General features: G+C 34.0%; 2 protein-coding genes across 3 annotated transcripts in view; one reads left to right on the top strand and one right to left on the bottom strand.

The window, feature by feature from the left end:
• The window catches only part of LOC100368332 (cullin-3-like), a 36047-nt gene extending 22230 nt beyond the window's left edge, over window positions 1-13817 (top strand). For both annotated transcript variants that reach the window (XM_085498382.1, XM_085498387.1), the window contains 11 exons: window positions 2486-2662; window positions 3019-3189; window positions 3866-3973; window positions 5575-5699; window positions 5902-5995; window positions 6118-6222; window positions 11441-11558; window positions 12678-12746; window positions 12855-12997; window positions 13102-13208; window positions 13403-13817. In XM_085498382.1, the coding sequence (XP_085354508.1) occupies window positions 2486-2662; window positions 3019-3189; window positions 3866-3973; window positions 5575-5699; window positions 5902-5995; window positions 6118-6222; window positions 11441-11558; window positions 12678-12746; window positions 12855-12997; window positions 13102-13208; window positions 13403-13427 (1242 nt within the window). In that variant the 3' untranslated portion in view covers window positions 13428-13817. The remainder of the gene's footprint in view (window positions 1-2485; window positions 2663-3018; window positions 3190-3865; window positions 3974-5574; window positions 5700-5901; window positions 5996-6117; window positions 6223-11440; window positions 11559-12677; window positions 12747-12854; window positions 12998-13101; window positions 13209-13402) is intronic.
• The window catches only part of LOC100368185 (uncharacterized), a 38195-nt gene continuing 24620 nt past the window's right edge, over window positions 13786-27360 (bottom strand). Inside the window, exons 3-4 of the mRNA XM_006817898.3 lie at window positions 22733-22826; window positions 13786-14056 (exon numbers count right to left, since the gene is read on the bottom strand). Coding sequence (XP_006817961.1) covers window positions 13881-14056; window positions 22733-22826 — 270 coding nt within the window. The 3' untranslated portion in view covers window positions 13786-13880. The remainder of the gene's footprint in view (window positions 14057-22732; window positions 22827-27360) is intronic.

Consider the following 27360-nt stretch of genomic DNA (forward strand, 5'->3'; position numbering starts at 1 on the left):
CCAATTAGTTTCCGGTAAATATTTGTGCATATTAATCACCTAATTTGCATAATTAACCAACTTTCACACTGATATCTCAGGTACTATACATCACATATCAATGAATGTACATGGATGCTGTAGGACAATAGACAGACCTGAATAATTGTGGGTTACAATCTGTACATATTAATTACCTAATTTGCATAATTAACCAATTTTAAGCTTTCACACTGATATCTAAAGTACCGTAAAAACTCCAAAATTTCGACCGGTTTTAAATAATTTGCGTTAGAAATGTGACATGTTTTTAGAGTCGTGGCCGAGTTGTAACTCAAAATCTAAACAAAGTCATCAATCAGTGAGTATTATGACAAGCAAAACAAAACATCAAGACGCGCAGAAGAGGTCAGCACAAAACTAATAGGTCAAAAGACAAAGCTGTCTCGCACTACCTAGGAAAACTTGCGAATGTTCGAAGTACAGGTACCCATTGGACAAAAGATACATGGAAGTTTAGCAAACGATCTCCCCGACCCAGTGCAATGTATCCGGTTAGAATCAAAGCTCACGTGTCCCTTATTTGAGGGACCAAATTCTGCCGTAAATTCGCCCTTGGATTAAAAAATAAAATGGGATTTAAGAAAATAAAATGGGACTTTTAAGGTGTATTTTGGCGTCATTTTTCGGACATTTCAATCAATCCTGCCGGCTAAAATAGAGTCTAAGTTTTACCGTAGTCATTGACGTCTGTCTATTCAAGAGTACACGTGTATGATTTTTATCGTGACTAGCGTGAGCGGGTAAGCTTCCTTTCGAGAATGAGCTGTTATCACTGTGAACAATGTTAAATTATTCTTCAGATGACCAGTTTATTTTTTAAAAACAACTAATTTTTTTATTTAAAAAAAAATCATGCCGTTTTCGCATCAAAATCCAAGCCAAAATATCGTACTACAACATCAATCTCTTCGCATTGCGTTCAATAACATTAACATATTTAAATAAGCTATGGTAATTTGAACACGTTGGCATCATCCAGCTTTTTGATTGGTTAATTAGTGATTTGACCTATTTGACCTAAGAGAACATGGCGGATATCCTACAGCATCAAACGTTTATACGAGACCGGAATCATTCGCTTACGATGAAACTTAGTTGACTTTTATTTGTATTTCATAACCATTCAACAAATTTATTTTGTGTACATTATTATAATCACTACTGAGTACAGTAATAATCAACAATTCAGAAACGCAGCATGCCGAGATTTTTGTGTTCGTTTTTATTTGAAACTTCGTTTATTTAGAATATATTTTCGTTACCAATAAAATAAAAATCTCTCAGTCAATCAGAAACCCGGATTCATGCCTTTGAGGAAGGTCCCGTTTGAACGCTCACATCGGTTTTTTTTTTTCGTTTGGGGGAAAACTAAAACTGGTCGCAATTTTCGAATAAGAATGAGTCGGCAATTTTTAGTGGAGTCGAAAATTTGGAGGTAAATAAAACACCGAAACCCGGCAAATAAATAGCCAATCGAATTTTTAGAGGGGTCGAAATTTTGGAGTTTTCACGGTACTAATTATTCCATTTCAATGAAACTTAGTACAAAGATGCTCTAGGACAATGTACAAACCTAATTAGTTTGGGGTAAAAATCTGTTCATATTAATTCCCTAATAAGCATAATAATTCATAATTTTTTGGTTCTAATCACATTTCAATTAAACTTGGAGACATAGATTTTCTGTTACATTGCGCAGACCTCATTAGTTTTACACTCAAATCTGGTCATATTAATTTTCTGATTTGCATAATTAGTTTTCAGCTAAGTAATTTCGAATTATATTTAATGTGTCTCCAATACTCTCAGCACATGGGAGTTCTTTCTAAGCTTTCTTTGATTATTTTTAGCAATCTGTTGTATACGCCACTTGGAACTCAAGTTTCAAGGACACGCTCGCGACAACCCCTCCGCTTTAATATGACGAGCACAAAGAGAACGTTCAAAAATTTAACAGGGACTGTGTCATTTTCAATGACTTGTTTTCACTGAATCATTCTTTCAGCGAAAATAGCGTTAATTAATTCAAAGCGCAAATAAAGTATTTTACAGTATTATATGTTTATAGTATCAAATAGCGATGTTTTCTAATTCTAGTATCAAGTTTAGATGAATAAATTATAAGCTTTGACATTATTAATCATTTCATCCTTAAAACAACTCTATACCTGAGTACATCATGTATTAAGCATATAAAAATAAGATTGAAAGAAACAGTCGAGACTGTGTCATTTTCAATGACTGTAACAGTGAAGCTTCTGATTTTTCATGTACATTTGTATTGTCAACACAAACATTTTGCATTGTGTATTTCAGTTTACATTCTTCTGTCTAGTTTTAACTAATACATTTATTACAGGTTGACATATTAAATTGTATATTTGTTGCCCTAGTAGATGAGTGACAGTTTCTGATTATAACTTATTTTATTTTGTTTTTGTAGGATCTACTAGACTTGAAAGATAGATTTGATCACTTTCTACATAAGTCATTTGGTGATGACAGGCTCTTCAAACAAACCATATCGGGAGATTTTGAATATTTCCTGAATTTAAACAACAAATCACCTGAATACCTATCTCTCTTTATTGATGACAAACTCAAAAAGGGAGTCAAGGGAGTGAGTTATTATTTTTTCTTACCATACCTTCAACATTTACACAATGATAATGCATTTTACAAATATGAAAATAAAAACATGCGTCCCTTGAATAGTTCCATGTGGGTGATGGGGAGCTAACAACAAATTTTATGCACTTAACAAAATTAACTTCAGTTGTCAACAATGCATTAGAAGTATGACAAACTATCACAGTCTAACATAAAGGAAAAATTAATTTCCAATTATTGGTGGTAGACATCTGATGTATAATTATACTGGTGAAGTGTGAAGCTGTACTCTAAGCTGTAATTACAGACAAGTATGTGATAATGTTCATGTTATATGATATTGTTTTATTCTAATTTCTTTTCTAGATGTCCGAGCAAGAAGTTGAGGTAGTTTTAGATAAAGCTATGGTGCTGTTTAGATTCTTACAAGAAAAAGATGTGTTCGAAAGATACTATAAACAACATTTAGCCAAGCGGTTGTTGCTCAATAAGAGTGTATCTGATGATTCAGAAAAGAACATGATTTCAAAACTCAAGGTGAGGATTTCAAATCAATTTGAGAATCTTATCATCACGTTGTGCCATGTCCATCCAATGTTATTAAATTTGGTTGCAAAAAGTGCAGCCAGAATTTCCATAAAATTTACAAAACAGTAATTTACACGAGTTACAGCCACTCTCTCAACTTGGGTTTTATAGTAAAGATGGAAGTTCACATCTACATGTATAACCATGTAGCCCCTGCTTGTTACTACTTGTTTCCTATGACAAAAGAGAATCATTTATAGTAGTAATGTCTTTTGTTCTCTTGTAGCAATGTGTCAAACAGGGTGTTAGTCACATAATTGAGCCTACTCAAGTGTTTAACACCTTTGGCATTAACAAAACAACATTGTAAAAACTTTTTTTTTTGGAAACTCATCAGCTACAAAGTGTGAAAATTTCAAATCCAGTGGATACAAACTTAGAGAGCTATTTTAGCTTGAAACTCCCTCACCAACTGAAAAAAACCAAGTGAAAATAATACCCATTTAAAAACAATCCTGTATACCTTAATGTTTTGATATTTTTAAATCACTTTTTAGTTTGTTCATAATGTTGATAGAGGAAAAATATGCATTCTTATTTGGATAATGTATCATCAAAACATGCATGGAATGTGTGTCATATGGGATATGTGTTATTGTCATGTGATTTGTTCTTGATTTTACAGACTGAATGTGGATGTCAATTTACTTCTAAATTAGAAGGAATGTTCAAAGATATGACTGTGTCAAATACTACAATGGAGGAATTTAAAAATCATGTACAGACATCAGGGGTAAGTTAACTGATGAGAACATTGATTTCCACAACACTTTTTACAATGAAGAAACAAACATATTCATAAAAATACACACATACTGTCTGAATTTGCGGTGCAAAAAAGGGTAGGGTCTGTGGGAAAACAGTCAAAGGCAAGAAAGATCTTCATCATTATCCTCGTTGTGGAATGTTTTCGATCATACACTAACTCTCGACACAAAGCAATTTCCGCCATGTTTTTCAACATGATTTGACCTGAAACAACTTTCTTTGATCAAGGTCATGTCTTTCCTTAACCAATCAAAATGCTGTGTCATACAGACGAAGTTTTCCGATTATTTGCGAAGTAATTTTTTCAACGCAATGCAGAAGTGAATTACTACAATGTTAATATGTGATCTGATTTCGAAAAAAATAATCGCTGATTTTTTTTCCCTAAAAGCTGTTGATTTGCAATTTTTGAAAGGTGTACTGAAGTATTTAAACCTTTCACGGTCGCCAACATGTCATGTCAAAGAATAGTTTGCTTGTTCACCTGATTCACGATAGTACTGTAAAATCTGTATTAGAAGCCGCGGGAAGTGGGGAAGTATGATCAGGAAAGTATGGCAAGTCAGGAAGCAGTAAAGTCTGTTGTGTATTGATCAACACATATGCCACAATAAAGAAAAAAAAAATTCATGAAATCGAAACTAGTTGCAAAGCATATGATAACATACGTGTTTTTTTAGGATATTTTTACTTCACAAGGCAACACCGTCTACAGTTTCTGCTGTTATATGTTTTGCCTCTGTTTTTTGACTCCCGTGTGCGAAGCACAAAAAAGGGAGTCTTTGCAGTTAGTGTGTCTGTATGTGTGTGTGTGTGTGTGTGTGTGTGTGTGTGTGTGTGTGTGTGTGTGTGTGTGTGTGTGTGTGTGTGTGTGTGTGTGTATGGGTATGGGTGTGTGTGTGTGTGTATGGGTATGGGTGTGTGTGTGTCCGTCTGTTCCACTGATTGTATCTTAATACGCAACAAATAATTGTTTAGGGGCCCAGGTGAGTATATTTTATGGGTACTGGACTCTGACCCATCAACTTGTGGCATAATAATACTAATGTCAAATGTTTTTGTGATTTGTTGATTTTACCAGCTGACTGACACTAAAATAAACATTTTGTCGTCGTTGTAATAATAAAATTCAAAGTATGTAAAACCTGATTGCAATTATAAACAAAGAATGAAAACAGATCCAACGACAGAATCTGGAAAAATAAGTTTGCTTAAATTACAAAAATAAGTGGGTATATTTATAATTGGATTGTGAAATGTGGAACACAAACACTTTGAATAAATTATTCAAATCAAATGCTATAATGCAAATTTGTCATCTGACCAGAGCATAATAGAGTATGTGTTCCCAATTGTTTAATTTTGGATAAACAATAAAACCAATTTATCATATCAATGAATGCAATAGAGATGATTAACATAAACTTGTGTTATACAAATTAGCCAATACTCAATGCTGTTAATCTGAGGAGAACACAGGTTTATAGTGAAACTTTCAATTTTAAGACTGCTACAAAGTGCGGTCTTTGAACAGTATGTCTGATAGTCTGTACTTTTACATTGTAGACTTCACTACATGGCGTTGACCTGAATGTAAGGGTTCTAACGACAGGTTTCTGGCCAACACAGTCTGCAACTCCTAAGTGTACTGTGCCAGCACAGGCCAGAACTGCATTTGAAGCATTCAGAAGGTAAGTTATCTTTATATTATACTCATTTATTATGATAATAGGAAGCTGAGTGTATATTGCTTTTGCCTGGATAGGATTTGAATCCACACACATCAAGACAATTAAAGTGTGATAGGATCCTGACTATTTGTTACCCTTGCTAGTGTACCAAGGTTTTGTATGAATTCTTGTTGAATGTTAGTAAGCTGTCTATCTTACACAGGTTTTATCTTGGTAAGCATAGTGGTCGTCAACTAACACTACAACCATCACTGGGATCAGCTGATCTGAATGCTTCTTTCTTTGCACCAAAGAAGGTAAGATTATGATTACCAAAACCGTTCAGTTTGTCTGTATTGCTAGAATGTAACTGTAATTATACAATAAATTTTATTAATACCAACAGTTAGATTCATCCAAATATTTTTACTTCTGACAGGATGGTTCAGGAGGGCCACAAATAAGAAAACATATTCTACAAGTCTCAACTTATCAGATGGTTATATTAATGTTATTTAACACAAGGGAACAGTGTTCTTATGAGGTAAGTTCATTTTTGAATTGGAACAGTGACCATAATGCCACCCCGATACAGATTTTGACATTTTTTTAGCTCCGCTGTCGACTTTGTCAAGCCAGAGCTTATCGTATGAGTGATTGTCCGTCGGCATCCATGTCAATGTTTTCCTTTTTCAACTTTTTCTTGAAAACTACAAGTCTGAATGCTTTGATACTTGGTGTATATGTACCTTGGGTAGACCTCTCTCAGATTTGTTCATTTCATGATGATCTCTTCAATTCTCTAATTTTTGACTCCCATGTGTGAAGCACAAAATGGGAGTCTTTGCAGTTAGTGTGTCTGTATGTATGTGTGTGTGTGTGTGTGTCTGTTCCACTGATATCTCAAGAACCATACATCAGTTTTTGATGAAACTTGGTGCACAGATGCTCTGGGCCAATGCGCAGATTTGATTAGGTTTTGGTAAAATTCCATGCATATTAATTACCTAATTTGCATGATAATTAGCTGATTTTTAGCTGTTTTATGACTTTTCCACTGATATCTAAACAACCACTCATTGGATTTTGATGAAACTTGGTACATAGATGCTCTGAACTAATGCTAGGTTTTGATTAGTTTTTGGTAAAAATTACCTACCGTTAAAGTCCTAATATAAACCGCATACGTAATAGTAACCGCACCCCCAATTCCGGCTTCAGGGTTGAAGAGTTCTTAACAAAAATTGAAAACATGAAAAGTGCCTATTACTAACCGCACCCCTAATTCAACAAGACCGTGACTGACTTCATTGTTTCAACCAGCTGGTCCAAAATGGCATTGTTCCTAAACCTATTCATTTGTTTCGACAACGTGCCTAAAAATATTCACACCTATTTATTGTTCACCGGTGATAGGATGTCAGACAAGCAATGAAACTGCTTTTGTTCTGGCGGCAACCCCCGGCGGCAACCTCTGTCAATACTCTTTCTGAATACGTCTGTGTTTCGTAAGTTTTCGACAATGAGCTGTTATCACCGTAAAAGTGTTAAATTCTTCTTCAATGCTCAGTTTATCTTTTGAAAACAAATAATTTCTTGATTTACAAAAAAAATCATGTTTTCCCATGGAAATCAAAGCCAAGACATCGCACTACATTATCGGTAAATCTCTTCCGTGTTCACCATGAGGTCGCTGAACTTTCATTAACATATTTAAATGACTATGTAATTTAGACACGTGAGCACCATCCAGCATTTTGATTGGTTAATTAGCGACATGACCTATTCGGTCAATAAAACGTCACGTGTGCATTCAAAAACATGGTCGGTATCGTATCGACCGTTTACATGTGACTGAAATCATTCGTTTACGGTGAAACTACTTACATTTCATAACAATTCAACGGATTTATTTTTCGTGCGTTATTGTAATCACTAATGAATAATAATTGCCAATTTAAACACTTCGAAAACAAGTAAGTTATTCACTTGTGAACCACAGCATGGCCGGATTGCGCTACCGTTCTGTGATCATTTGCTACTAAGCAGTGCATTCGTGTTTGTTTTTACTTGAAACTTCTGTTAGAATATACTTTTCGTTAACAAGAAAAATAAAAAAAAAATATTACATTAAATATAGTGAGTATTTTTTTATCATGTGTACAGTTTTTTTGATTGACTGTAACTGTAACATTTCGTAACGCCTATTTTAGAACCAAAGTAAAGCCTCTCGTTCTTCCCTGACGCCTATTCAAGAGATTGTACGGTGTATTGTTTGTTTTGTGCAAGTGTTGTGGGCAAAAAATGACCACGCCCATTTAGTGATTGCAATATGTACGTAATAGAAACCGCACCCTGAACTTGAGCTTTTGATCCCAATTTTTAAATTGATACATTGTAATATAAACCGCGGTTTATATTAGGACTTTAACGGTAATTACTAATTACCTGATTTGCATAATGATTAGTCAATTTTCGGTTTTTCCACTGATATCTCAAGTACTAATCATCACATTTCAATGAAACTTCGTACATAGATATCATAGGACACTGCACAAATCTGATAGTTTTTAGGGTAATACGAGTACATATTAATTACCTAAATAGCATAATTAATTAATTTTCAGCTTTTGATATCTCAATTACTGATCATCACAGTTGAATAAAATTTGGTACATAAATGCTCTAGGACAATAGACAGGCCTGATTAATTTTGGGTTAAAATTTGTTCATATTAATTCTCTAATTAGCATAATAATTCATAATTTTTTTGTTCTGTTCTGTTCATATTAGTTACCTGATTTACATAATTAGTTTTCAGCTCTTCCATCAATATCTCATGTACAAGTAATTTTGAATTAATTTTTAATGCGTCTTCAATACTCTCAGCACACAGGAGTTCTTTCTAAGCTTTCTTTGATTGTTGGTTCCAATCACATTTCAATAAAACTTGGTACATAGATGGTCTGTTACATTGCGCAGGCCTCATTAGTTTGACACTCAAATCTGTCCATATTAATTTTCTGATTTGCTTTATTAGTTTTCAGTTTTTCCATCACTATCTCAATCAAGTACAAGTAAATTTGAATTTTAAATTTAATATGTCTCCAATACTCTCAGCACATGGGAGTTCTTTCTAAGCTTTCTTTGATTGTTATTTTTGGTAAAAAGTGATATTTTTGACTATTTGTTAAAAATTGCTTTGATATTACATATATAGGTACTACATGTGGACCTCTCTCAGATTTGTTCATTTTGTAATGATATCTTTAATTCTCTAATTTTGGTGAATATTTTTGATTTCTTGTTAAAAACCACAATTCCGATTGCTTTGATATTACATATATAGGTACTACATGTGGACCTCTCTCAGATTTGCTCATTTTGTAATATCTTTAATTCTCTAATTTTGGTGAATATTTTTGATTTCTTGTTAAAAACCACAACTCAGATTGCTTTGATATTACATATATAGGTACAACATGTGGACCTCTCTCAGATTTGCTAATTTTGTAATGATATCTTTATTTCTCTAATTTTGGTGAATATTTTCGACTTCTTGTTAAAAACCGCAAGTCCGATTGCTTTGATATTACATATATAGGTACTACATGTGGACCTCTCTCAGATTTGCTCATTTTGTAATGATATCTTTAATTCTCTAATTTTGGTGAATATTTTTGATTTCTTGTTAAAAACCACAACTCCGATTGCTTTGATATTACATATATAGGTACTACATGTGGACCTCTCTCAGATTTGTTCATTTTGTAATGATATCTTTAATTCTCTAATTTTGGTGAATATTTTTGATTTCTTGTTAAAAACCACAACTCCGATTGCTTTGATATTACATATATAGGTACTACATGTGGACCTCTCTCAGATTTGTTCATTTTGTAATGATATCTTTAATTCTCTAATTTTGGTGAATATTTTTGATTTCTTGTTAAAAACCACAACTCAGATTGCTTTGATATTACATATATAGGTACAACATGTGGACCTCTCTCAGATTTGCTAATTTTGTAATGATATCTTTATTTCTCTAATTTTGGTGAATATTTTTGATTTCTTGTTAAAAACCACAACTCCGATTGCTTTGATATTACATATATAGGTACTAAATGTGGACTTCTCTCAGATTTGTTTATTTCATTATAATATCTTCAATTCACCAATTTTGATGAATAATGTTTTCATTTTTGGTAAATATTGATATTTTAGACTTGTTAAAAACAGCAAGTCCTACTATACATATTTTTCATTTTACAAGGATATCTTCAGTTTTTTAATTGAAATGTTCATTGCTAACAGTGGAGCTGCTTGTTTCAATTTTCTTTGGCTGATATTACTCGGCAATATTGGATTTCCTAACGATTTACAAGGAAATATATACAATTGTCCTAGCAACTCTCAACAATTTTACAAGCTGTACAAGCCCACAGGGATAAATGACATTTGATTTTGGTAAACTGGTGAAATTGCAGAATACCATAAAAACTCTAATTTAGGCATCATTTTTCAAACGTTTTTAATCTTTCCTGACGTCTAATTTAGGTTTTCTGTAGTCACTGATGGCTCTTCAAAGGTCTGATATTTATTGTGGCCAGCGTGAATGGGTAAACTTTGTTTCAAAAATGACCTGTTATCACCGTAAAAAGTGTTAAAGCTCAGTTTATCTTTCAAAATCAAAGCCAAAAGATTGTACTACAACATGGGTAAATCTTTTCCGTAAGTCAAATGGCTGCTAAGTTTATTTGGATCGGCATGTACTCATTGAAAGTTTAGGTTCACTGATCATGCTATAATAAAACGTTTTAAGCAAAGATTATTGTAATGGCGAAAATAAATCATACATGAAATTAAAAATAGAGAAAAAATGTGCAACATGCTTTTTCCATTGTAACTGATTTATAGTAATCAGTAAAACATCACAAATTCAGTCTGAATGCTGCCTTACCGATGACACCACGACGGATGTCTGATTTGAAAACAAAAATCATTAAAAAAAATGCTGATTCCAATGTTGAAAAAAAAACTTTTCGTGAAAGTACTATTGATTGAAACATCAATTAAATAAAAAAATCTTTGCAGGCTTCATGTAAGACTGCAAAAACTTGATGTCAACAAGTTTGACTTGCTTTCCATCATGACCTTTTGGCCTACCTTATTCACAGACAAGCCATTGAGGTTACTGAAATTATAACGCTATGTCTGGACAACCGAAATACTGCATTCTGGGTAGATCCATATTCATTGAGGTAACACACAAGCTGCCATGATTGTTTACAACCCATGCAACTTTCAGTTTTCCCTACAGCCAGGGATATTTTATACAGTTCAGTTAATGTTGTCAATTAACCAAGATTGTCACTATTTTTGCACAAATATTGGATGATTTACTTTATAATAATATTGATTTTCTTGTTTACATGACTCATGTTTTCATTCTAAGTTATAAAACTGAAAGTAATGTAGTGTACAAATGTATAAGCAGTTTACGAAAAATTAAAAAAATATACAAACATTATGAATAAATTAGCCGCCATCTTTAACCAAAATCTTGGGAAGTTGAATTTTACTTGCATATTATAACAATTCAAAGAATGTATTTTTTCTACATTATTATAATCACTGAGTCATAATCAACAATTGCAACACTTTGAAAATAAGTAAGTTGCATATGGTAGTATTTATGAAACTATATTAAGACACATTTGTTTAATTCAGTTTATATTTGTAATTTATTCTGTTATTAGGAAGTTGCTCAAGAAACTGACATCCCAACAAGAGATCTAATTAGAGCTCTTCAGTCATTGGCCTGTGGTAAACCACAACAGCGAGTACTATCAAAGGAACCAAAGTCAAAGGAGATTGGTACGTAATAAAATGTGTATTTCAAAGGCCCTGCCTTTGTTCATGTTTGTTTCCTGACCTGATAGGGTACCGTACTTCTCCGAGTATAAGCCCCTGGGCTTATACATGTAAAATCGGGAAAATTAGGGGGTGGGCTTATACTCGAGGACCACCTCAGAAAAGATAATTTGGGGGGGGGGGGGTAAAATTGTAACCATCTTCCCAACCATGAAAAATTATCCAAATTACATCTTTCGTTCACAGTGCCGGTTTCGGAGAAATATTACGTCTTTTTGATTTCCACGACACTTTTTAAAATGAAGAAACAAATGTGTTCATAAAAATACACACATTTTATTACAATACGGTTTACATACCGTCTGAATTTACGGTGCAAAATGGGGAGGGTCTGTGGGAAAACAGTCAAAGGCAAAACTTTATCGTTAATATCTTCGTTGTGGAATGTTTTTGACCGTACGCAAACTCTCGATACAATTCAATTTCCGCCATGGTGTTTTTCATAATCATCTGACCTGAACAACTTCCTTTGACCTAACAGGTCACGTCTTTCGTTAACTAATCAAAATGCTGTGTCGTACAGACCAAGTTTTCCAATTATTGACGAAGTCATTTTTTCAACGCAATGCGGGAAGTGAATTACTGTGATGATAAAATGCGATCTGATTTCAACAAAAAAAGGTGATTTTTTCCCTAAAGCTGTTGATTCTCAATTTTCGAAAGATAAACTGAGGGTGGAAGAAGTAATTTAACTTTTCACGGTCGCCAACAAGTCATGTTGAAGAATAGTTTACTCGTTCACATCCCATTCAAGATAGTCTCAAATTCCGTACGTTCACCGGCCATGCACTATTTTCCTTGTAAAAGCAGGAACCAAACTACCGTACCAATCACGATTATTATTCAATGAAATACACTTTTTACATGCATATTTGTAATAAATGTCGTTGACGCCCGTTAAAAACACCCTGGGCCTATACTCAGGGATGCCCTCAACCTGTTAAATGTCTAAAAACATAGGGTGGGCTTATACTCATCATGCTATAAAATACACTGTGTACTTGAAATTATTATACAAGTAATTATTTTAATAAAGCTGTTACCGTTATCTTTTTTTTTCAGAACCCAATGATTCATTTACTGTCAATGATCATTTCTCATCAAAGTTGCACAGAGTTAAGATACAAACAGGTATTTGTGATCCATAAATCCTCCATATATACTTGTTTCTATGGATCGTACACACAGACTTAATGATTATTTAAATGAAACTCTAATTTGCGTGTACCTTTTATATAGTTGCTGCCAAAGGAGAGTCGGAACCAGAGAGAAAAGAAACAAGAAGCCGTGTTGATGAAGACAGAAAACATGAAATTGAGGCTGCAATTGTTCGTATTATGAAATCAAGGAAAAGGAGGTCACATAACTTGCTTGTTGCAGAGGTGAGAATACAACACTTGTTTTCAATGGAATTGCTATTGCTGTACATAGAGTGGGGAAAAAAGCTTGTGTGTGTTGACTTTGGCATGTTTTTTTTTCTCTCCAGGTTACTGAGCAATTGAAGTCACGATTTTTACCTAGCCCTGTTGTTATTAAGAAACGAATTGAAAACTTGATAGAAAGAGAATACTTGGCAAGAACTCCAGATGACAGGTTAGTTTTAGTATGGATCACAGCAGCATGCAAAATTTGCTCTTATTGAGTGGATAATATTCATAAATATTCCACCAAAACGCAATTTTTTTGCTTGAGATGCACTTATAACAGACAAAAATATGGTGAGGTTCTTTCTACTTGGGTGTACTTTGTATCTGTGCAATTAACACTTATTTTTTGTTTTCTTGCAGAAAAATGTACACGTATGTTGCCTAAGCGTTTCACTACAGCAATGTGTTCAGCAGAATATGCACACAATGGGCTTGTTCTGTTGGAATTAGAACAATACTTTATTATACTTTCTATGCTTGCTGACCTTTCATGTTGTGACCACAGTGCCTATTTTTGAAATGAACTTTATTTTGGTCGAATTAGCTCCTGACAGTTATAAAACACAATACTTCTCATGCTCTCAGTTCTTTGTTTTTTTTCGCCCAGTGTGCTATGAAAAAAGTGGGGGCTGGAAGGATCCAACATGTCCAGGTGTGAATCCCACTGTAAAAGATATGTAACTATATAGAGTAGTTCTTTATTAAAAACTTTTTTTGCAATCACTGTAAGTAAACTTGATGAATTCAGAAATAAAAACTCTTTATTAATGTAAAATGTGTCTTGTTACAAATATTATAGTAAAAATGTGAAAGAACCAAACTATGGTTGGAGTGCTTGTTAGTTGTTACTGGCTACATATTCTTCTTCCTCTTTGTGAGCTTTACTGGCCATGTGAGCACTGTATGGTTTGGGTCCATTTAAACGTTTATCACATAATTTACAATAGTACTTATCAGCAGGTAGAGCAGCTTTATCTGTATCAGCATAAGCAGATTTATACGGTTTCCATGAACCTGGTGAGAAAATAAATCATTGTATTTTATTTGCCTTTCTATAAACTACATTCATCTAAACTGTCATCCAGCTTACAACAGCAATAATTAGATCTGGTACATTTCAAGACTAACGTGTCAATGACATTTCTCTCTTATTACCAAAAAACAAGATGGCTACAAGTCTATCTTTTAAATTGTTATGGAATGCATTATAATTCGATAATCAATGGTCATGTGACCAGGTAAATTGACTAATCATATATCAACAAAATATCTGATATATGCTCTCCAGTATTGTAAGCGTGCAATGGATTTAATTGATGCACATCCTTTTGTTTTTCAGATCCAATTCAAAATGGCCGACTGGTGGTCATTTTGTTTTAATCAATGCGGTTGACATGCTTATGTTCAAATTTTATATATTCATAATGGCAGACTGGGGGAAATCTTGCCATTCATAAATTCATTGGCAACTAGACTCTGCCGTAAATTCGCCCTGGGACGTTTGGGTTCTTAAAAAAATAAAATGGGACCAAGAAATCAACCAGGGCTATTTATCGGCATTATTTTAATCTTTCCTGATGCCTAAAAGTTTCACCGTAGTTCAGAAGTATGTTCATTGTGACTAGGGTGAATGGGTAAGCTTCGTTTCGACAATGAGCTGTTATCACTGTAAACAATGTTAAATTATTCTTCAACTTATCTTTTTAAAACAACTAATTTTTAGTCCCCGTTCGGACGTAGTCCGAAAACGGGGATATGTGTTTTGCCCTGTGTGCGTTCGTGATCACCTGTATCTCGAACATGCATGGACCGATTAAGTTCAAACTTCACTCATACATCACAAATTATATGCACATGCATTTTTTTCAGGCCGAAAATGCATCAAAATCGCACATTTTCACCATTCCGGATCTCAGTTATGCATGGATGAATTTCGTTCAAATTTGATACATAATAGGACCTTGATGCATGTTATTTTTTTTTTTTGGATCGGGTTTGAAATGGCCGACTGGCGGCCATTTTGTTTTAAATAATTCAGTTCTGGATCCGTATCTGAGACATGCCTGGATTGATCGAGTTCAAACTTCACACACACAAGGTACATCATGTCACAAATATGTATGTGCATTTGTTTCATGATCTCATTAACGATAGCCAAATGGCGGCTGCTTTAAGGCCGAAAATGCATTGAAATGGCACATTTTCACCATTTCGGACCTGGATCTCAGTTATGCATGGACGGATTTTGTTCAAATTTGGTACATACATTAAACATAATAAGACCTTGATGCACGTCATTTTTTTTCCCGGATCAAGTTCGAAATGTCCGACTGGCGGCCATTTTGTTTTAAAGAATTCAGTTCTGGATCCGTATCCGAGACATGTCTGGATTGATCAAGTTCAAACTTCACACACACGTGGTACATCATGTCACAAAAAGATATGTGCATTTGTTTCATGATCCTCTTAACAACAGCTGAATGATGGCCATTTTAAGGATGCTGTACACCTTTTTAGCTCCGCTGTCGACTTTGTCGAGCGGAGCTTATCATATGAGTGATTGTCCGTCGTCGTCCGTGTCAATGTTTTACTTTTTCGACTTCTTCTTGAAAACTACAAGCCTGAATGCTTTGATCCTTGGTGTATATGTACCTTGGGTAGACCTCTCTCAGATTTGTTCATTTCATGATGATATCTTCAATTCTCTAATTTTGGTGAATATTTTTGTCATTTTTAGTAAAAAGTGATATTTTCGACTTCTTGTTGAAAACCGCAAGTCCAATTGCTTTGATATTACATATATAGGTACTACATGTGGACCTCGATCATTTTGTAATGATATCTCTAATTTTGGAGAATATTTTTGCCATTTTTGGTAAAAAGTGATATTTTCGACTTCTTGTTGAAAACCGCAAGTCCAATTGCTTTGATATTACATTTATAGGTACTACATGTGGACCTCTCAGATTTGTTAATTTTGTAATGATATCTTTAATTCTCTAATTTTGGTGAATATTTTTGTAATTTTTGGTATAAAGTGATATTTTCGACTTCTTGTTGAAAACCGCAAGTCCAATTGCTTTGATATTACATATATAGGTACTACATGTGGACCTCTCTCAGATTTGTTCATTTTGTAATGATATCTTTAATTCTCTAATTTTGGTGAATATTTTTGTCATTTTTGGTAAAAAGTGATATTTTTGACTTCTTGTTGAAAACCGCAAATCCAATTGCTTTGATATTACATATATAGGTACTTCATGTGGACCTCTGTCAGATTTGTTCATTTCATGATGATATCTTTAATTCTCTAATTTTGATGAATATTTTTTTAATTTTTGGTAAAAAGTGATATTTGCTTTGATATATTATACATATAGGTACTACATGTGGACCTCTCTCAGATTTGTTCATTTTCTAATGATATCTTCTGTTCTTTAATTGCCATGTGCATTGCTAACAGCGGAGCTATCTCAGCCGACAGGCTGCTTGTTTGCTCCTTGTAGTCCAGCATTGAAAAATACAAACACTCAGTAGGAAAAAAAGTGAATTGGATGTTTTTATAGGGTGTAAAAATAAATTTTTGTTAATTAGTCCCCCCGTTCAGACGAAGTCCGAAAACGGGGACTTATAATTCGGTCTCCGTCCGTGCGTCCGTCCAGAGTCATATCTCAGAATCCCTTGGACCGATTAGGTTCATTCTTTGCATGTGCCTAGTACTTTATGTGGGACATATGCACATGCAGTGGTTTAGCGATTTGATTCAAAATGGCCGACTGGCAGCCATCTTGTTTTTTTAAAATGTTGTATTTTGGACATGCTTTGTCAGTTTTCATTCAAACTTAGTACATAGTTTAAACATGTTTGGATACATGTCCATGACGATTTATTTCACAATTGGATCAAAAATTACCGACTGGCAGCCATCTTGTTTTTTGAAAATGTATTTTGGACTTGCTTTGTCAATTTTCATTCAAATTTAGTACATAGATCATACATGTTAGGATACATGTCCCCGACCGTCCATGAGTTCCTGAGTCTGTCCGTCCGTCCGACCGTCTGTCTGTCAAGAGTCATATTTCAGAATCCTGTGGACCGATTACGTTCATTCTTTGCATGTGCCTCATACCTTATGTGGGACATATGCACATGCTGTGGTTCAGCGATTCAATTCAACATGGCAGCCATCTTGTTTTTTTAAAATGTTGTATTTTGGACATGCTTTGTCAGTTGTCATTCAAACTTGGTACATAGATCATGCATGTTAGGATACATGTCCATGACGATTTATTTCGCAATTGGATCAAAGATGGTCGACTGGCAGGCATCTTTTTTTTTTATGCGGTATCTTGGACGTGCTCTGTCAGTTTTCATTCAAATTTGGCACATGTACTTTATACATGTTAGGATGCATGTCCATGACAATTTGTTTCAAATCTGGTCAAGGATGGCCGATTGACAGCCATCTGACTTTTTGGCCTTACTACTATATTTCCACAATTTATGTACCATTTTCATTCGTATTTGGCACATACATCATACATATCAGTGTGTTTCATAATCAGATCAAAGATGACCGAATAACGGCTGTTTTTATTTTTGGCCATATTACTACTACACGGAACATGTGTTTTGATGTAAATAAACCATCTGTTGTATATGCCACTTGGAACTCAAGTTTCAAGGACACGCTCGCGACAACCTCTCCACTTTAATATGACGAGCACAAAGAGAACTTTTAAAAATTTAACGGGGACTGTGTCATTTTCAATGACTTGTTAAAAACAAAAGCACATGTCATTGTTTTGAAAGCTATGTTTTAATTAATCAGCCAAATACATAATAGACAGATAATTTGCATAATAGTCACCACCCATAGCAATATAAACAGTCTCTTGCATTCAGTACAAGCTCAGACTAGTATTAGTAGTAATACAAGTATTAGTAGTCCCAGGTACAAGTTACAACCATTCCATTTATGATTTAATTTCGTTGAATTTCTCGCTCTTCAAGCAGTCGACTATGAAACTGTCTTGGGGTTGACAATGACAGTGACGAAAGAAAACGAATGCAAGGGAATTTGGAGAAGAACGTCAACAGTATGTAAAGTGATTATTATGAAAATTTAATCATGGAAGGTACCTTCCACGATTTAATCTATCAGACCATGGAGGTAAAAACAGAAGGTAAAAAATTTGAGCACATGGCAGACTTAGTTTTCTTGACCAAATTACGTGTCATGGTCTCCGACCACAAATAGCCGGAAGTGAAACACTTGGGCCCGGACTTGGCTACACTACGGCTACACGTAAAGCCCGAGACAAGCAGCTGTAAAAGAGTGTGTGTGAGCATCCTTGTTTTATTTTTCTTTATTTTCACATTCTCAATAAATAATTTGACGGATTCAATGAAGTTAGATTTGTTATACATGATATAGAAAGTGAACTGAATGTAAGATATCGGCAGTAGTCCCCACCAGCGGTTGTTCCGGTACTATGTATTACGCATTGAAGATGAAAAAAGAATCAGCACACTAATTTTGTCACAACAGTTTTGGGAACTAAAAAAAGGAAAACACGATTTATGGCGAACAGGTTATTTTACAAATCAACAAAATAATAACGGAGCAAACAAACTGAAAATTCACCGCCCGATCGACAGACAACTTTAAACCTAAGCGATCGCATCTCCCGATTCAGTTCAGCACTCGCTGTGACTTCTCTCCCCCTCATTGCCATTCAAATCAGATAATACAGATCTTCGTAGAGACATCTCGCGTAGTAAAACAAAAATCTTGGAAAGAAAACTACATGTAGTTGACTCTTGTGGTGCGTTCAGCCACTGTTATTGGTTCCGCAGCTGAGCAAGAGAATGACCTTCCATGGAGGGCAATGTATGGTAATGAGTCTTCCAGAAAAGGAGTGTCTCCTCCCACAACGTATTAATGAATATGTAAATCATGACGTCATTTTGGCACGGCTTTGTCACGCCTTGAAACAGCATTTCCTATTGGATTCGGGAGCATAATTTCGTACTTTATAACCAATTGCGACCACGCATATCCACACATCTGCGTGATTATGACAGACAGATACCATGAGACTATTCGTTATGAGTTTGTTTTGATCCATGAGACAAACGGATTTTGAGTTAGCCGACGATACGTTGCTGCTATGTTGTTTTTGCAGTTTTCTCGGTTAAACAAAACAGCGATTCACGGCAACTTTGATCTCGAGTTTTAGTGGACGCATTATACTAATTTTTCGCACAGACACTCTTCGATATGTTCCCTCTCAAGCGGCGCTGGGATTTTTCTATTTTCCTATTTGTTTTGAAATTACGTTCTAATTTCTGAATACCGGAAAGAACCAGATCGCATTGTTTTTTCAAGATAGCTAAATTATTATTTCTTCTCCAACTATCATGTAGATATATATCTCAATCAACGCGGAATGGTGGTGAGCGTCGTCTGAAAAACTGTTTTGTTGCCAATGTTCCACTAAATTCATTTATTCATTGGTTCAATTATTTTTTTACCGAAAATGGCTTTCTGTGTTTACACAGAGATCATACACACACTATCTTGTCGATTTCATATCCAGTGTGAAATAGGCTTTCCATCAATATATAGCTTTGTGTGGTTCAGTAAATATTTTATATGAAAATATCAGTTAAAAAAATCAATACCAAAAACGTGTACAGCATCCTTAAGGCCGAAAATGCATCAAAATCACGTATTTTCACAATTCCGGAACCGGATCTTAGTCATGCATGGATGGATTTTCTTCAGATTTAGTACAATGTGTTGTACATATGCAGGTGCATTTCGGATCAGACCACTGAAAGTGGTCTGAGATTTCGGTCATGATCTGCTTTGAATGTATATGTCACTCAAATATAAACGGAACGGGGACGTGTCATTGACAATGACTTGTTTTTAATAGCTCCGCTGTCGAGCAAAGCTTATGATATAAGTGATTGTCCACCGTCGTCCGCTTCAACTTTTTACTTTTTCGACTTCAAGTTTGAATGCTTTGATACCTTGGGTAGACTTCTTAGATTTGTTCATTTTTGACTCCCGTGTGCAAAGCACAAAAAGGGAGTCTTTGCAGTTAGTGTGTCTGTCTGTCTGTCTGTGTCTGTGTGTGTGTGTGTGTGTGTGTGTGTGTGTGTGTGTGTTCCACTGATATCTCAAGAATCATACATTGATTTTTGATGAAACGTGGTACATAGATGCTCTGGGCCGATGCGCAAATTTAATTAGGTTTTGGTAAAAATCTGTGCATATTACCTAATTTGCATGATAATTAGCTGTTCCATGATTGTTCCACTGATAACTAAAGAACCACTCATTGGATTTTCATGAAGCTTGGCACATATATGCTCTGAACTAATGTGCAGATTTGATTAGTTTTGGGTAAAAATCTGTGCAATATTAATTACCTAATTTGTATAATGATTAATCAATTTTTGGCTTTTCCACTGATATCTCAAGTACTAATCATCACATTTCAATAAAACTTGGTACATAGATATCATAGGACACTGCACAGACCTGATAGTTTTTAGTGTAATATCAGTACATATTAATTACATAATTTGCATAATTAATTAATTTTCAGCTTTTGATATTTCAAGTAGTAATCATCACATTTCAATGAAACTTGGTACATAGTTACTTAAGGACTGTGCACAGACCTGATAGTTTTTAGTGTAATATCAGTACATATTAATTACCTTATTAGCATAATTAGTTAATTTTCAGCTTTTCGCCTGATAACTCAAGTACTGATCATCATATTTCAATGAGACTTGCTACATAGATCCTCTAAGACTATGCACAGACCTGATTAGTTTTAGGGTAAATAATTGTGAATATTAATTACCTAATTCACATAATTAGTTAATTTTTTCCATGAATGTTCCACTGATATATAAAGAACCACTAATTGGATTTTAATGAAACTTTTATCGAGTATTCATCATCACATTTCAATGAACCTAGGACGATGCAGGGACCCAATTAGTTTTTGGTGAATATTTATGCTTATTAATCACCTAATTAAAATAATTAATTAACACTGATATCTCAATTACTGATCATCACATTTGAATAAAATTTGGTACATAAATGCTCTAGAACAATAGACAGGCCTGAAATTTGTTCATATTAATTCTCTAATAATAATTCATAGTTTTTTTGTTCTAATCACATTTCAATGAAACTTGGTACATAGATATTACATTACACAGGCCTTATTATTTTTACGCTCAAATCTGTTACCTGATTTACATAATTAGTTTTCAGCTATTCCATCAATATCTCAAGTACAAGTAATTTTGAATTAATTTTGAATATGTCTTCAATACTCTCAGCACACGGGAGTTTATTCTGAACTTTCTTTGATATGATGATATCTTCAATTTTCTAATTTTGGTAAAAAGTGATATTTTTGACTTGTTAAAAATTACAAGCCACATTTGCTTTGATATTACATATATTGTTCATTTTCTAATGATATCTTCAATTTTTATTAATTGAAATGTGCATTGCTAACAGTGGAGCTATCTCAGCCGACAGGCTGCTTGTTTAAAAACAAATCATGCCGCTTTTCCATCAGAATCCAAGCCAAAAGATCGTACAACAACATCGGCAAATCACTTTCGTGCTGCGTTCAATAACATTAACATATTTAAATGAGCTATGGTAGTTTGAACACATTTCATTGGTTAATCAGCGATTTGACCTGACAGGTCAAAGAACATCGTCCCAGGTCAAAACATGGCGGATATTCATTTCTACAGCATCAAGCATTTAAAATGTGGTCAGAATCATTCATTTACGATGGAATAAAATGAAATTTATTTGCATTATATAACAGTTCCACAAATTTATTTTATGCATGTTATTATAATCATTACTTGGTAATAATCAACAATTGTGAAACGCAGCATGATCAAATTGTGCTACCGCGATCATTTGCTACTAAGGAATGCAGTTGTGTTTGTTTTTATTTGAAACTTCTTTTAGAATTTAGTTATATACTTTCGTTACTAATAAAATTTGGCGCACAAGGTTCGTTAATGTGATTTTTTGGGGAGAAAGATGCGCTGGGTGACATTGTAATGAAAGATTTACTTTTTAATCCAGCAAGCAAAAAATGTATACAGTATACAGATTTTCGTTTTGGGTGGTCCAACTGCCTGTGTTGAAAACAGGCGTAGGTGGATTTTTCAATGAAATATAAAAAATATTTGATGATCATTTTTTGAAATTTTGAACCCCAAATAAGGGCCCAGGGCGATTTTTCGGTTGGTCGAATTTACAGCAGAATCTGGTATAATGTATGCACCAAATTTGAACATAAACTTCAATTAAAATACTAGACACATGCAAAGAATGAGCATTTTCGGTCCACAGGGTTTTGAAATATTCAAATTAATTATTAGTGTGGGTACCTCTAAAAATATAATTTGTATAAATTATGATCAGAGGCATGGAGTCTCGCTTTACATTTAACACCACAAAATCAAATCAAACTGAATTTAGACTGCTCCATTAATGTGATAACTGAAATGAACACCATATGACTAATGTAACACCAAGAATATATTACAATCCAATGGTTATGTCAGACATGTTGATAATTTGCATCACATCACATAATAAAAATGACATTTCCTGACCTTTAGGAGGGGCACCAAACACATTTTCTTTAACTTCATTTTCTTCCACTTTATTTTGCAACCATGGCAACACACTGGGTTTCTCTTCCATTACCTGTAAATGCAATGCTTACAAAGCATATTTCCATTGTAACTCAAATTGAAAATGCAATGTTTGGTGATCATCTCTTCCTAAGACATATTATAGACTGAGTAGCAGGTAGATATTACATACCTAGTTGCAAGTAAGAGGTACATATTACATACTTTGGTGTAAGTAGCAGGTACATATTACATACCTTTATGTAAGTAACAGATACATATTACATACCTAGATGCAAGTAGCAGGTACATATTACATACCTAGATGCAAGTAGCAGGTACATATTACATACCTAGATGCAAGTAGCAGGTACATATTACATACCTAGATGCAAGTAGTAGGTAAAAATTACATACCTAGATGCAAGTAGTAGGTACATATTACATACCTAGTTGCAAGTAAGAGGTACATATTACATACTTTGGTGTAAGTAGCAGGTACATATTACATACCTTTATGTAAATAACAGGTACATATTACATACCTAGATGCAAGTAGCAGGTACATATTACAAACCTTTATGTAAGTAACAGGTACATATTACATACCTAGATGCAAGTAGTAGGTACATATTACATACCTAGTTGCAAGTAAGAGGTACATATTACATACTTTGGTGTAAGTAGCAGGTACATATTACATACCTTTATGTAAGTAACAGGTACATATTACATACCTAGATGCAAGTAGTAGGTACATATTACATACCTAGTTGCAAGTAAGAGGTACATATTACAAACCTTTATGTAAGTAACAGGTACATATTACATACCTAGATGTAAGTAGTAGGTACATATTACATACCTAGTTGCAAGTAAGAGGTACATATTACATACTTTGGTGTAAGTAGCAGGTACATATTACATACCTTTATGTAAGTAACAGGTACATATTACATACCTAGATGCAAGTAGCAGGTACATATTACATACCTAGATGCAAGTAGCAGGTACATATTACATACCTAGATGCAAGTAGTAGGTACATATTACATACCTAGTTGCAAGTAAGAGGTACATATTACATACTTTGGTGTAAGTAGCAGGTACATATTACATACCTTTATGTAAGTAACAGGTACATATTACATACCTAGATGCAAGTAGCAGGTACATATTACATACCTAGATGCAAGTAGCAGGTACATATTACATACCTAGATGCAAGTAGTAGGTACATATTACATACCTAGATGCAAGTAGTAGGTAGATATTACATACCTAGTTGCAAGTAAGAGGTACATATTACATACGTTGGTGTAAGTAGCAGGTACATATTACATACCTTTATGTAAGTAACAGGTACATATTACATACCTAGATGCAAGTAGCAGGTACATATTATAAACATAGATGCAAGTAACAGGTACATATTACATACCTAGATGTAAGTAACAGGTACATATTACACATCTAGATGCAAGTAGCAGGTACATATTACATGCCTAGATGTAAGTAACAGGTACATATGACATACCTTGATTTAAGTAACAGATACATATTACATACCTTTATGTAAGTAACAGGTATATATTACATACCTAGATGCAAGTAGTAGGTACATATTACATACCTAGTTGGAAGTAAGAGGTACATATTACATACTTTGGTGTAAGTAGCAGGTACATATTACATACCTTTATGTAAGTAACAGGTACATATTACATACCTAGATGCAAGTAGCAGGTACATATTACATACCTAGATGCAAGTAGCAGGTACATATTACATACCTAGATGCAAGTAGTAGGTACATATTACATACCTAGATGCAAGTAGTAGGTAGATATTACATACCTAGTTGCAAGTAAGAGGTACATATTACATACGTTGGTGTAAGTAGCAGGTACATATTACATACCTTTATGTAAGTAACAGGTACATATTACATACCTAGATGCAAGTAGCAGGTACATATTACAAACATAGATGCAAGTAACAGGTACATATTACATACCTAGATGTAAGTAACAGGTACATATTACACATCTAGATGCAAGTAGCAGGTACATATTACATGCCTAGATGTAAGTAACAGGTACATATGACATACCTTGATTTAAGTAACAGATACATATTACATACCTTTATGTAAGTAACAGGTATATATTACATACCTAGATGCAAGTAGTAGGTACATATTACATACCTAGTTGGAAGTAAGAGGTACATATTACATACTTTGGTGTAAGTAGCAGGTACATATTACATACCTTTATGTAAGTAACAGGTACATATTACACATCTAGATGCAAGTAGCAGGTAAAAATTACATACCTAGATGTAAGTAACAGGTACATATTACATGCCTAGATGCAAGTAGTAGGTACAAATTACATACCTAGATGTAAGTAACAGGTACATATTACATGCCTAGATGCAAGTAGTAGGTACAAATTACATACATACATGTAAGTAAGTAACAGGTACATATTACACATCTAGATGCAAGTAGCAGGTAAAAATTACATACCTAGATGTAAGTAACAGGTACATATTACATACCTAGATGCAAGTAGCAGGTACAAATTACATACATACATGTAAGTAACAGGTACATATTACATATCTAGATGCAAGTAGTAGGTACACATTACATAGCTAGATGCAAGTAGCAGGTAAAAATTACATACCTAGATGTAAGTAACAGGTACATATTACATGCCTAGATGTAAGTAACAGGTACATATTACATACCTAGATGTAAGTAACAGGTACATATGACATACCTTTATGTAAGTAACAGGTATATATTACATACCTAGATGCAAGTAGCAGGTACATATTACAAACATAGATGCAAGTAGTAGGTACATATTACACACCTAGTTGCAAGTAACAGGTACATATTACACATCTAGATGCAAGTAGCAGGTAAAAATTACATACCTAGATGTAAGTAACAGGTACATATTACATGCCTAGATGTAAGTAACAGGTACATATTACATACCTAGATGTAAGTAACAGGTATATATTACATACCTAGAGGCAAGTAGCAGGTACATATTACATACCCAGATGCAAGTAGTAGGTACATATTACATACCTAGTTGCAAGTAACAGGTACATATTACATACCTAGATGCAAGTAGCAGGTACAAATTACATACATAGATGCAGGTAACATGTACATATTACATACATACATAGATGTAAGTAACAGGTACATATTACATACCTAGATGCAAGTAGTAGGTACATATTACATACATAGATGTAAGTAACAGGTACATATTACATACCTAGATGTAAGTAACAGGTACATATTACATACCTAGATGTAAGTAACAGGTACATATTACATACCTAGATACAAGTAACAGGTACATATGACATACCTAGATGTAAGTAACAGGTACATATTACATACCTAGTTGCAAGTAACAGGTACATATTACATACATACATGCAAGTAACAGGTACATATTACATATCTAGATGCAAGTAGTAGGTACATATTACATAACTAGATGTAAGTAACAGGTACATATTACACATCTAGATGCAAGTAGCAGGTAAAAATTACATACCTAGATGTAAGTAACAGGTACATATTACATACCTAGATGTAAGTAACAGGTACATATTACATACCTAGATGTAAGTAACAGGTACATATTACATACCTAGATGTAAGTAACAGGTACATATTACATACCTAGATGCAAGTAACAGGTACATATGACATACCTTGATTTAAGTAACAGGTACATATTACATACCCAGTTGCAAGTAACAGGTACATATTACATACATAGATGCAAGTAACAGGTACATATTACATACCTAGATGTAAGTAACAGGTACATATCACATACCTAGATGCAAGTAACAGGTACATATCACATACCTAGATGTAAGTAGCAAGTACATATTGCATACCTAGATGTAACAGGTACATATTACATATTATTATCTTTTATTTCAGGACAAGCCCATATAAAAAGTAAGAAAAAAAAATATTAACAAATTACACAGAATGCCTTAAATAGAATTGACCACGCCACATTTGCCATATACGTGATTTAAAAAAAATATCACTAGATAATAGATTGATTAAAACAGAGTTCTTACTCAACAAAATACGTTGCGAAAAACTGTAGCACATTTTTCTAAGTTTAACCTGAAAATCATCAACATGTAGTCTGGCGAAAGTCTCTGTTATACTACTATTAAAAGAACGAGAGACATTACATATAATTCTAAGAGCGTTGTTATACGCAACACGAATACGATTAAAATCTGCCACAGTAAAATCCGACCATAGGTAACTACAATACAAATTTGAACAATAACTACGAAATAGTGTACACTTAACAGGAAGAGAACATTTACTAAAACTACGTAATAAAAAGTTGGCTCGAGCAAACAATCCATGTATTTGTTTTCTCATACAAATACTGTCTTTTCCGTCCTGGGTAAAATGATATCCTAAATAACAATACTGACTAACAAATTTTAGTGGCTTGCCATTAAGATAAACATTGGGAACTCGTTTAATGCCACACTGGGATGGTAAATTATACATACAGACAGATTTCTTA

The sequence above is a fragment of the Saccoglossus kowalevskii genome, chromosome 1 (assembly GCF_978046115.1).
Source record: "Saccoglossus kowalevskii chromosome 1, keSacKowa6.1, whole genome shotgun sequence".
In the NCBI taxonomy this organism is placed as follows: Eukaryota; Metazoa; Hemichordata; class Enteropneusta; family Harrimaniidae; genus Saccoglossus; species Saccoglossus kowalevskii.